Source organism: Ptychodera flava, chromosome 5 (assembly GCF_041260155.1).
Source record: "Ptychodera flava strain L36383 chromosome 5, AS_Pfla_20210202, whole genome shotgun sequence".
Classification (NCBI taxonomy): domain Eukaryota; kingdom Metazoa; phylum Hemichordata; class Enteropneusta; family Ptychoderidae; genus Ptychodera; species Ptychodera flava.
Window position 1 is genome coordinate 32,814,040 of NC_091932.1, and position 14,071 is coordinate 32,828,110.

The 14,071-nt window shown below is 34.2% G+C and overlaps 1 protein-coding gene across 2 annotated transcripts in view; it reads left to right on the forward strand.

Moving 5' to 3' along the window:
• Positions 1-14,071, forward strand: part of LOC139133542 (regulator of G-protein signaling 22-like) — a 40,330-nt gene that overhangs the window by 4,047 nt on the left and 22,212 nt on the right. For both annotated transcript variants that reach the window (XM_070700212.1, XM_070700213.1), the window contains exons 3-5: positions 6,774-6,836; positions 10,088-10,327; positions 13,634-13,747. In XM_070700212.1, the coding sequence (XP_070556313.1) occupies positions 6,774-6,836; positions 10,088-10,327; positions 13,634-13,747 (417 nt within the window). The remainder of the gene's footprint in view (positions 1-6,773; positions 6,837-10,087; positions 10,328-13,633; positions 13,748-14,071) is intronic.

Here is a 14,071-nt window from a genome sequence, read left to right on the forward strand (position 1 = left end):
AAGATATCTTGGTATTGCTTCAAATGGTCAAAATATGATTACCACAGTGTTGACAATATTGATAAACTGTCTATTAACCGATAAATTGAGTAATTATCGTAGTGAATATAATCACATTTTGTTCAATTGTGTATCTAGAATAATTAGATAAAATAAGTCATTTCAATGGGGAAACAAGGTATCCATACAGACCGACAACGCTGTCATTATTTTTAATCATATTTTCCTTTTTTCTGGAAATCTCAGGAGACATTTACCCTCGGGATAAAGAAGTGATTGAAATGGATTTTCGTGAATGTTTTTTCCATCATGTCAAATGCAAGATATGAACAGCAATCCTGAAAAAATGGCCTTGGCTCATAATCATTAGAAAGAACTTGCTGGGTTATGAAAGATGTGACTTTTAATTAGCTTAATGAAAATTAGTTTTCATAGAATATTTAAGATTATGAAATATTATTAACTAATGAATATTTCCATACTTTGTGTGTAGTAAAACCTAATTTCACGCTCGGAAAATTCATGGAATATTGTTTTATTTGTATGAAATGTCATCATGCTTTAAATTTTAATGAGTCATGACAGCATACAAAATATCGACAGTTTAAAAAGAAAGAAGATGAACTATAAAGGCCGTCAGTGCTACAAGGAATTTTACTAGGATAATGGTATGACCCCGTCTGCCTTGTATTTTTACGTTGAATTTATTGCCTGGTTTTTATTGCCGCAGCAAATAGGCAAACAACACAGAGTTGTCAGGTATAATCAGCCGAAAGTGTTATAAATTATTGAAAGCTCCTTGAAAGAACGTGAAAAGAGGTCTGGTGAATTTGTGTACATTAAGGAAGTGTTCAAAATATCGTATAGCAAGCCTGCAAGCGAGAATACTCAGTGGTGAAATTGTGTCGCATGTGACCAATTTTGAGATACACATGTTAGCTGGCAGATAACTGTATTTTTTTCATCAATCATTCAGGTGCTTTATTCATAACCATCAGTAAAATTAGATCCATCCATTATCTTAGAAATGGGAAATCCATTTTGTGAAAACAAGGTTTGATGCACTGTTTGTAAATGGCTGGCCTTAGAAACAAATGCATGCCATATTGGACTCAATAGTTGGTTCAGACATGAAGTTAAAAAAATTATGGGACTGTTTTTGCTGCCTTTTGTGTCTAATAATAATTTAAACCTAGGCTGAAAAAAGGTATCAAATTCTTTCCGTTTGAAGGTCGAATTGACCTATGCCCTCTGACACCAATAGAAAACTACCTGCCGTGTTTCAAATCAACTCTAAGCAGGGTTTACATTGTATCTCAGCACCTCAACCAGGTTGTTTTGTGGACTGTTTTCAGATTGATTTTGTACAACAAAAGCGTATGTTAAGGCATTCCAAATTGGATCAATTCATCTTTTGAATCAGTCAGAATTATTGCCTTATGTACCAAACATAGCCATAGTTACTCAACAATTGAGTCGGCTGATTGTGAATTAAGCTGTGAAATTTATTGGATTTTGGAACGAGTTCTATGATGCGATGGGTTGGCTTGCCTCAAGTAACAACTGAACTGAACAAATGAACAGGAAAATTTTAAAAAATAACTGTGTGCTCCCCCAGGACCATCTATGACAAACACATGATAAAAAAATATCAGTTAGCTCTGTAACTCTTTTTCTATGTTGAATTTGACAGTTTTCAACCTGCTCACCCTTCAATTCCCAGTGAACAGGTCCACAAACACCATTGATGAAAGTGGATTTGGGCCAAACCATTGTGGTGAAAGGGTTAAATGTTTTAATGAATGGTGTACTTTTTGTGTTCAACTTGACTTGTACTAGAGAAAAAAAAATTGTTCTATTTGATAACTTTTTAATATGAGATACAAAGAGACATTTCAGCTGCAGATTTTGCTTAAAAATTTATTCTTTCTCATCAATGGTACAGCGGTAGAGCAAATTCTGCTGGGATTTTGATTAAACGAACTGAATTGACATCATGGTAAATTTTATGAGTAATTGACATCACTGAGTCAAAATACCCACAAAGACTAATGACAGGTCAGTGAAGACAGACCGCAACTGCTGTTGTCATGGAAATTAGATGTATCTAAATTGAACAAGTATCATGAACCCGTGTGACCCCTGCCATGAATGGCCGTTGTCATGGAAATTGGACATCCAGGCTTTGTCAATTTCTTTTTGAATGTGAGTGAATGCACAAGCAATGGATTACTGTCAGTACTAATTCTTGAAGTTTGTCTCCATGGAGAGGAACATCAATTAAAGTGAAGCATTAGGAATGTTATCATTCAATGTTACCACTGACAGACTACAACGTCATGAAGTTGAATTCTCCCGAAGCCATTCATTCCTTTACAATTAAAGAGGAAACCTGTACAATGCCAGTTCCTCTGTTTTCACATTCATCTCGGTTTTAAACTACATGACTGGCTGAGTGCTCTTTTTGTCGGGACAAACTTACATTCCATGAAACATTGAATCGAAAGCGTAGATTTTTTGACAAAAAATTTGAATGGCAATCAGTATCACGCAGTAGGCAATTTGACAGGATGCAAATTTGAGTACTAGTCAATCAAAAATGACAAATGTACTTTTGACACAAAGATGCAGAGATGAACTCTATAAATAATTCAGTGTAGTGCTTGTATCCACACAGCTGATAGGATGTCCATTGTTTTCAAAGGAAATTATTTTGGAACTTAAATTATACTGATGATTTATAGGGAATCAAATCGGAACTTTGGTATCGGGTAGCAGCGCAGGTGAAATTCAGTGGCGGATATCTCATTGATATCGTCAGATCAGAAGCGTGTGTGATTTTTGCATAACATGGCGGGATTAGCCGAAACATCCATAAACTTGCCGATTACAAATCTGATAAGCTTGATGAGCATATCAAAGATTATGATTGTCTGTCGTCTTTATCGTTTGATCAGAGATGAATTGTCTGTCCACTGGATTATTTGATCAGGAATCAACCATTTAACCGTAGGGAGATATAGAATATAAATGTGAAAAAAAGAAAAACCAATAGTAACATTGTACAGAAAAATTGTTTATCATATATTTTAAGAAATAAAATAAACACAATACGCGATACGTAAAAGAACTTATACTTAAGTAGGTATCAGGTTAATAAAAAAGGACATTTTCAAACTTTGTGCCCACAATATGCATGCTATAGATCCAGAAATATAAGGTACCATATATGAATCATTTCACAGCTGTTCTCACCATTTTATGCCTCGTAAATATTAATATTATGGAAATACTGTTACATTTATATATATTTAAGTTTTCTTGTTGTACATTATGAATATACTCTTCCAATCCAAAGGTATTTAACAGCTATTTTCCTGCAGATGAAAATGAAAATAACAGTTGAAAAAGGAATGAGGTGCTAGGCAGCATTGTTTTGTTTGCAGAGGCCTTGAGTGAAAAAATTCAGAAGTTAAAACTGTGATTTATGTAGCCAAGGCTAGTCTATCAGTGTTTTCCAGCCCTATTGTATGCCGTTGTATAGGATCAAGGATAACACAAGCAAATGAGTCTAGCCAACTAGTACCAAATAAATTAAAGCAAGACGTGGAACTAGAATCTGCTTGTGAGCTCAAATTACCGAGCATGTTCAAAATCACGTTGCAGACATTATGGCTGTTTGTGTTACTAGGGAAACCACAGCATAGCAACCAAAAGCTTGCAACCAGCTGTCAGCCATGACAGTTACCCGGGTGATGACCCGATGACCTTTACTCTGCAGTCACTCCTTAATCTTCAGCAACATGATATCTGTTGAATTCTTAAATATTATGAATAATCACTTCAAATGCAATTACCTAACAATAAAATAAAATAAAAAAACAAATAAGATCAGAATTTTTGTATCACTAAATATTCAGCAAACGTCCATCAAAGTCTTAACTTTGAAATCTCCAAATTCTTGTGAAATTTCACCCTAACCTCTCCTTAACAAAGTCCATATTGCCGTTATCAGTGATGAGAAATTTCTTTGTAAATTTTAAAGTTTCTTAACAAATCTATTCCACCATTAATAACAAGACAGTTCTGAGCTTGTACTGTTAGTGGTACTGTTCAACAGTGAGAACACAAAATTGTAAATTATCTTGAAAATTGCTGTGAAAAGTAGGGAGTTAATAACTGCACAAATTACTGACTTTCTACTCTCAAACTGTGGCCACAAGCCATCCAATGGGTGATGAATTTCCATCATAGAGTAAATTGAAATAAGAAGACTAGTAATATGGTACAAAATAATTCTGATTGGGTCAGTAACTGAGAAAGGTTAAGTACTCCACCCAGCCATTTTCTCTATTTGCTTTTCAATGCAGTTGTCAGCGCCAACAGAAATGAAAGAGACAGCATAGAGACAGGTATTGTTTGAAGCTGTCAACCTCTACATGAAAAATTTCGAAGGGGAAGAGTACTTTTCGTGTGTCTTTGGTGCATCTAAGTCCAAAATACCTAGGGGAATTTTCTTCAAGGTGAAGTTGCAGTTGTACAAAAGAGGTTTTAAAATCATGTATTGCATGCAGTAGACTTTGTACAAGTCTGTGATTAAAAGTGATTTTGTGAATATGATGTTGAAGACTTATCGCAACTGTTTTTGTAAACGCGATGTAAAGCCATCACAATTTAGAAGGGTTATCATGAGGTGATTCTGGCCGCATCTTATCAATCCTATTCAATTCACAGATGCCCCGATATCGCACATTCATATGGCTCAGTATAAAATCTGTGTACAATCATATCATATTACAGTCATCCAGGTCAAAGCATTTTATATAAAAAGTAATATTATTGCTCAAAAATCGGCTGAAATTACTTTATTTTACAAAATCACTGACTAGAACCAAGTCAAACACAAACCTACAGTGACAAAAATATGTCAATGTAGACCAGCCACCGTTTACGTAGCCTTTTTTCACTTAAAAAGTTTATGGTGAGCTTCACAGAGCAGAAGTCATCATTGTCTGCCAGTACTTTATCTTTTCAGCATAAAAAAGGAAATTATTGGTTGCCACATTATGTTTTGTGAGAAATTTAAGGAAAAAAACAGTTTGAAAGACAACATTACCACACTGTGTTTTGAAGAATTTTGGAAAATTCCACTGCTGTTTTGTAAATTAAATCCAAGATTATCTCTTAATTAAAAGCTTAAAACTTCAGAAGTCTTGCATGAACCAAATGGTTAATCACATGATTATACAACTGAAAGTCTAATGCCTTTAGTACACAAAACGTTGTTTGCCAAGGTTTGAACCTTGGGTAATAAGCCGTAGGGTACAAGGTAACCTCCATTGTGCACAAATCCTTCTCAAGTACTTCTGTGGAACACTTTCCAATATTGTTGTCAGGACTTATAGGGGCATAGTTCTTGATGAGATTAAACAGCAAGCAGATTGTTTCAAAAGATTTCAATGGAAAACAAAGAACTGCAAGGTGTGAATTAAATAGTGACATGCATAGAACAATAGATGTGCCACAGGTAGGATTTATGTCCTTTTTATGAGGAAAGAGTGGCTGGGAATTGTTTCTGATAGAATTCCGTGACTGCATCGATTCATGGATCTGGGGAAAAGTCTGAATGTGGACAGTGTGTACCCTAAATCTTTCAGTAATCAATGCGAGTTCTGCCAAGTACGTTTAAATTGTAGTGATTTTGAGGTTCAAAGAAGTTGGCATTCAGGTGCCATCATCATGCTGGGTCAGTGACAGTCATTCAACGTCTTTGTATGTAATTGCCAGCCAAAGTACAATGACTGAGACTATATTCAGGAGGGTTTTTCCGGGGCTCAAACTGCCATACCAAGCAGAGGTACTCTATATTCTTGTACACGAGGCTTGAAGTTTTTGAAAATAAAAGGTTTCGGCTCAATATCGTTTTTCACCCACTTATCAGTATGATGGGTGATAGGCCCAGGAGGAACAGGGTTTGTGCTGTACTGATGGATAATGCCATCCTCTGTTGTATAGAAAGGATTTCTTCAGGCTGTGCACTGTAGATACACGTAGCCAACCACACTTTCAATAAACATCTCATAAAAGGAGTGCAGAACGCTGCAGTAGTGCAGATAAAATATGAGACAACAAACAGGATTTTCAGGATAAAAAACTGGATAACCGGGACAACACACTAGAACTGGAGCGATAAAAAACAGTTTTTCAATTACAACCCTTTGTCATGTTGGCTTAGAATTATTTCCAATATAATTTCGTGAGTACATTTATGCAAGAATCTTTGGAAAGTCTCACACTGGCACAGGCTTGTACATAAAATGTCTATTTGCTGTTGTTCCATTTCCAGTATTTTTATCCTAATTACCCAGTTTTTTATCCTGAAAATCCACTTTACCCCGTACATTTGAACTTAAATGCTAATGTGTCGATACATTCTCAACCAACCAACTGAAAGAACAGTCACTTCAGAACTGAATGCAAAAATTTTGTTATTTTGTCAAGAAAACAAAGACATCGTTGAATATAAAAGTTACACATGTCAATTTTTTTCATTTTTTATACACACTACAAAAAGTCTCAATGAACATACTTCATTTTGCAGATTTTTTTATCTCTAAGGTATTTTGTAAACATTATCAAAATATCCCAGGACATAAGTAAACCAAATTTTTTGTGTCGTATTACACTTTGATGTATTTATTAACTTTAATTATTAAATTATTTATTAAAATTTTTATTAACTCCGAGATAACCTTATCTTTTATTGTTCACAGGAGGACTACTTGGCCACAGATGATCTCTTTGTGGAATATTTCAACTACTTTTTGTCTCTTCCGGTAAGTTCACATTCAATGAGGACAAATTGACAGCAAAGTTGAGAAATGATTCGTATGTAAACAGAAATCTCTGTTCAAACTTTATCCAGTATTAAATCAAGAAGGATTTCCTCAGTTAAAGCTTGACAAGTCCTTTTCAACAAACAATTTTTCAATAACATCGCAGGTGGAAGAAACTGTAGATTGGGTTTTTCTGCTTTTAAAGTAACAATATGTCATTCTATATAATAATTTTTCATGAAACTTTTTTTCAATATATTATAATATGTGTGCAAATTGCATAGTGTATTTTAATCCAAAATTAACGGTACATTTTGAAGATAAGCAACTGGGAAAGCCAAAATACAACAGATATATCTGAGTATAAATATTGAAAGTTAGTCATTCTGTGTCCTGTTGATACAGTCATAATGGTTCATATTCATTATTTAGACCTTTGTTTAGTGTGTGTATAGTGTGTGTTTATAATATATATATATATATATATATATATATATATATATATATATATATATATATATATATATATATATATATATATAATATATATATATATATATATAATTACAAACATTTAAACCTACATGTATTTCTCAGAACAATATGGCCACACACACACACACACACACCCTCACACACACACTGGTGCACATGCATAATGTATACCGTATATTGATTCAGTATTGAAACCAAGACTCTTGGACACAGATGATTATTGTCGGCTTTAGATCACAAAGGTTTCTATCAAAGTTACAACCCATTGTAGCCTGGGCTGTGTGTCTCTCTTGTATCGATTTGATTCCGCAAGATAGCTTGCCTCACTGGTATCTGCATACAATGACATATTGTGTGTGGCAAATGCAGCGTAAAATGTTCAAAGGAGTAGTGTAGCGAGCACAGACACTAGGAAACAAAAAGTCCCAAACAGCTAGAGTCAAACAATGATGTGACCTCTAAAATTACAGACAGTGTGTTTACCGGAGTTGCCATGTGGATAAAAATTATGCAGAAAACTTGCTGCAAAATGTATAGATAAGTTACAGTGCAAAGAGTACTGGGATTGAAGTTGTCATGTAAAGTGGAGGTCAAAGGTTAAATTATGTCAAGTGGTAAACTTGTAAAGTGTACACAAAATAGCCATGCACAAACAGATTGTTTCAAGCCCTATTTATGTGGATCTATTGTAGTTATAACTCCTTGTGTATCTTCCAGTTTGTCTGTAAATTACAATTACTGGTTCAACTCAGAAAATTCAATTTTCAACAATAATTTTGTATAATATACCCAATATGTAGTGTTGATAATGCTAAATAATATTTATTCCAACACACTTTCAAGAGAAGAATAAAATGTATTTGTTTCTTAGAGCAAAGAGCGTGAAATTGTCAGAAATAATTGTACTTTTCAACAGCGAGAATTAATTTTGTCACAGTTTTGCAATGTTGAACATTTCAGAAGCAAATCATGGTCCCCTCTTTCCCTAGTATTTGGGGATGACATGCAATCAAAGGAGATGTTAGATTTAATATAGATTTTAAGTCAATCAACAACCAAAACAACAATAAAGTGCATAGTACACCCACAGAGCTAGCCAACAGTTTCTCAAACTTTAATTAAAGGTTAATTTTTATCATTTTTAGCGATTTTAACAATTAAGCTACTCTAAGTGTGGACCCCCCTGAAATACCAAGCCTTTCATCCATTGGATGGTCTCCACGCACCACTGTATTCAAATTTTTAAAATCTATCAGCTCTTCATCATTAAAAACCAAAATTTCAGTGTAATGTCAACATTGTGTGATATTTAGGGCCTATTCATGCATCAAATAAATTCTTTGGAACTAGACTATTTTTACGCAGAAATTTTTAGGGATAGGTAAACTAAACTTTGGTGAATTAGCACTTGGTTAGACTGACTGAAATTTCCCTCATTGTCAATTTTAGGATGGCAACTGCCCAGGTTTTGTCGACAGTACTTTAATATGGCCATAAAAAATGAAGGACATTTTTGTAAATCTCTGTCAAACCTATCAATAAACTTAGATGTACTGTAACCATCAAAGGGTATCAAACACCGACAACAGTGTTAGAAAACATTTTTGTTATGGCAAGATGTCACCATAATATGTTTATGAAAACAGTATTTTGATCGTATAACGACCCAAGCAAAGATTATTTCGAGTCTATGTATATCATCAGAACATATAAATTGATACAGATAACATAATTTCCATTCTTGAAAAAAATTGTTTCATTTGTCGTTCTCCATCTGTGGTAAATTTAGAACTTGCATGGAGAAGAGATATTCTGTATTTGCAGTGTGTATTGAGCCTGATTATGTCAACACACTATCTAATACCTCTGTTGAGACATTTATTTGCAGAATTTTGCCCAGGAAAATTAATAACCATGACAGCAAATAATCCCATAATCCTTTGCACACAGACTCTTGACTGATCCCCCGTTGCAAAAATGTAAACATTTTTCAGGTGTGCATACAGACAGATTAGCCTTTTTTATCGAGCAAATTCATCACAATGGGCGTTGTAAAATGCGCTTTGTTTTGCAGGCTGAAAGGACAGAACTCTGTGATGTTGACTTCAGAAATATTTACAACATTGTACTTTACTATGTAAATTTGAACAGTCAACTCTCAAAGAAACAATAGATTGAAATGCTGCAGTGACATTTTTTCCTCAGCTACCCTGGTAAAAAAAATTCCACAAAATGTCTCGTTATGGATATATTCAAATGATTCAAGAAAATATTGATGAACAAAGGAGTATGAAATTATTTTTTTATGACTTCATACTTATATTTGCAGTATCAAAATTGTTCCCAGGTGATTAAAAATTTAAATTCATGAATACTGTCGAATTCATTCTGCATATAGATCAGACTAGCCATGCAGTGCAGTTGTGGTAATATCATGTCTTCCATTTTCACATTGTTCATAGTTTCTCAGTAATACATCATCATCCTTCCAGAAAATCATAGAGTGAAATCAAGTATACAGCCCAATTTTTTAAAAGATACATGCTAAAAGATTAATTGATAATTATACTTTCATGATAGTTATCAAATAAATTATTTAAACATTTAAAGTTGATGAAATTGGCAATTCTGAAATTCACCCTCCAATATGCTGTCTGCCAGGTGTAAATCTTTGTGTAAACTTTTCATTTTTATACCATTTCAGTCCCGTGTACCGAAACTCACTCCTTCCCGTTTTTGAATCTTTTTTCCTTTAGACATTCCCTGAACCCCTGGCGTTCAACAAAGAGCGCGGTGGGTTTGAAGTGGTCAGTGAAGCCAAGAAGGAAATCACGAGTAAAATCCGCACTCTGATACAGCAACAGAAGAAATCCAGCCCCATATACAGAGCCGCGACAGCCATCGCCAATGCCAAAAAGACGCCGGTATTTGACATCCACGCTTTTGAAAAACCAACTCCAGAAACAAGTGAAATCAAGACAAGTTTCACTGTTCAGGTAAGATGTCACTACTGTTAATTTCCATTCCTTGACTATTTTATTCAGTCTTCTTAATCAATCCAGGATTCCTGTAATGAAAAAAATATTTTTTAAATTCATAAAGATTGAAACAGCTTCCATAAAAGCTCAATGAACATATTGTAAAATTTTGCCTAAAAATCCCAAACTAAGCAAAGTCAACAAGCACAGTAAACTTTCGGTTTTCTACAGGAAAGGGACAACTTGTTATCTTTTTACAGGTTGGTCATATATTGGTAAAGAAGAACATGGGAAAAAAGTTCTAAAAATGTATTTGTATCATTATGTCAAGAAAAAATGAAATGATTTGTTAAATTAACCATAGACTCAAGTAATGTTAATGTATGATATATTTGATGCCAAAAATGTCCTAACTTTATTAAACATTATGATTTGTCAATTGCTAGAGCTCTGATAAGTCAGTATTTATTTCTGGTAAACTGTAGCAGACCACTGTCTTTAATCGCTTTATCGTAAAGCATGCTGTCCACCCCCACCCCCTTTATCAGCGTTTCAAGTTGCCCAGCAATAGCAGCCCACTTCTCAAATAACAGAGGATTGACGACAGCACTGTTAAAAGAGAATGACTTTCTTGCCTTGAGATTTCAATGTCTTTGAGTTGTAGTTCTAACACTATGTCATACGCCGGTGATACTGTCACTGGGCTGTGTGCCAGAGGTCACAGCTTTGTATTTATGAAACTTCCAAAGTCACAAGTTGTGATCAAAGTCTAAGGATCAAGGTTACCTTGGTATTTACAACATCAATTTCAAGATTAGATGGGACTTTTGGAGAGTTTGGATCAAATAAAAATATGTACAGAAAAATTATTTTAAGGTATTTAATTTTTTGCTATGGAAAAGCGCAAGATTTGTACCTGAATGTTTTCCTATCCTTGGCCAGTCAGGGTCCATTACGACCTTTTGCTTTTGTATAATTCAATATTCCAGCTGTTTACATTTTTGACACACACCTGTTTATGCTACAACTAAAATGAGGGTGACTTGTAAATCTTGTTACAATGAAAATGAAAAAACCGTCACCTCTGTTCCGTAATAAAATCCAACGTAGAACCAATTACATTAAAACAGCAAGAATCGCCATATTTACATTGCCATAATGTTCCCCCGGCAACTAGAGTATTCCCAGGTGACCTGTACGCCACATCAAAATCCTAGATTGCTAAGTCGCAGCGCTCATTCCACATTTACTGCATTCTAAAGTTGACACGGCTGCCAAAGCCAATATTGCTGTCAGTAATTTTCTTGCACAAACACGTAGAAACTGCATTGAATTGTCATTAGCAAAGAGTGCATGAATTGTCCAATATTTAATTGACACACACATTGTACTTCATAAAAAGTGTATTTTAATTCAATTATTAATATTACTAATGAGTAATCTTGATATATTTTTCATCAGTTTGCGTATACATAGAAAGTCGTCTAATTATAATCCAAGGGCAATGCATATCTCAAAATTTTAACATTGATTCGTTTTTGTATCATTAATGTTGAAAGAACTTTACTGTGTTCATTTATAATTAACATTCTCGCTGGCTGGTCGAACACATTTGTTATTGGTTGTAATTTAAAGTGAAAAGTTTGAATTTTAAATCGAGTTTCTTCCAAATGAGAAATGCTGTAGCATAATTTTGTGAGCCAAGGTGGCAATTATCAGTAATACAGTCCGCATTGAGCAACAAATATCTCTATTGACAGACATAGCAGTATGATATGGTTTGATACCTACATATTTACATATCAAAGTGCAAATAAACCAATATTATCAATGTTATGAAGAAAGACCAGCCTTATACAGAAGAGTCTTTTGTTCATGCTGGAGATTACGCATTAATAGTACTCTTTTACCAATTCTGTGTTTACGTCAAGAAACTGACAAGCGCAACCTCTGTTGATGAAACACAAATACTTTGTTTGTTCCAAATCATTTACAGATTTCTTTATTATGAAACAAATAAACATTTGTCCATGAACAAATATCACAATAAAGCTAGTAGTTAGTGAAAGGATAGATTTAAAACTTGGATGTAGTTCGTCTGACCAGCAATGTTGGATGGCGATAATCATTTCTATTTCAACAACACTCAGGTGAGCCACTTGAAATTTAATAATGGAAGTCCTGTAAAGGTTAGGTAGTATTTCAGATGTTAACAGTAAACTATACTACTTTCAGCTGGTAAATTACGCAAAGAACCTTTGAATGACGTCAGGTGACTGATTAAACGAAATGTTTACTGAAGTTGAAATTGACGCAGATAAACAAGGAGCAAGATGTAATAAACAGGGGTAGATCAAAGTTGCCTGGTTCAAACACACATGTTAGATTTCCAAATCTCAGAATCTGAATTGTAATCTGTAGTTTGTTAGACCAACAGTCACACTGATTCCAAACAATGCATGAATGTCAGGATTTTGTCAGTCATCAGACAAGATATTTCACAAATAATTCAAGTCCAAGTTCATAGCTAGTGTAGCAACAAACCAGAAGAGACCTCAATTTGATTATAAACCGATAAATCAACAACTATTTAAATACTATAATATTGAACAGTTTTAAAAAATGATTTTGCAATTCTTGAAATAAAATAACAGATGTGAGAACTCTGGCACCTTTCAAAGACCGCAATGTTGCCTTCAATTTAATCCACCAGTTATTTATTCAGTGATTGAATAACATACATGAAAGAGAACAAGATGATCTGCTTTACCATTGTGACTGATCTCTTGCTAAATCATGCAAGAAGTCTAATTTCCAACATGGCATACTCGACACAGTGACAAATTCCTCACTTTATTTCCAAACTCTTTTCCACATTATTCACAAATCTTTCAAATACAGCACAAAAACATCTTTAAGTTAATAAAATTGAGTCTTCTACAAATCTTGTCAAAATTCCATTGGAGAATGTTTGTTTTTTATTTTTCTTGTTTTACAGACAGAGAGATTAATACAGATTAATAAGCACTATGTATAAAACATCCACATAAAAAATAACCTTTAGAGTCAATATGATTGACATTTTACAAGTCTGTGTGATGGGAGTGTGATTAACCTGCTCACCCCCAATTCTGAGTAAACAGGTCCACATTTACCACGGATAACAATGAATTTCATCAAAAACATGGTGGCGAAAGGGTTAAACAGTGCCCCCTCAGCCAGCCATCATCTCTTACAATTTGATCAAAAGTTGCAAGTAGTTAATTTTCTCACTTGCAATCTGGTCATCAGTGTTTTGTATCTGTTTTCCCTTTCCATTTGCAGTGCCTGAATAAAGAACAGGGTATAGAATGGATAAAAATGGAAAGATTGCCGGCGTTTCTACAAAGTGACACATACTTGGAATACAGAGTAGCTAAACTTGTGTCTCAGGCAGAGGTAAGTCTTTCAAATCTCTCAGAGCCAATCATATAAAAAGATATACTGTACACCAGGTGTATTCTGCCTATAAACAGTAATATTCATGTGTACCTAGGTCTATTACTGTTTATGCTAAATTTCCTAGATAATTTAATTGTATTCATTTATGCAAATTAAATGATAATGACATATTGTCAATAGAGAATACATCATCTGTTGGCGTAAAATCGCACTATACAACAGATAGAGAGCAGTATAGTCTTTCAAATTTCTCAGATCCAATGATAACACAAAATGGACATATACTGCTGTCCTCAAGTTTAATTGCAAATGTACACGCAT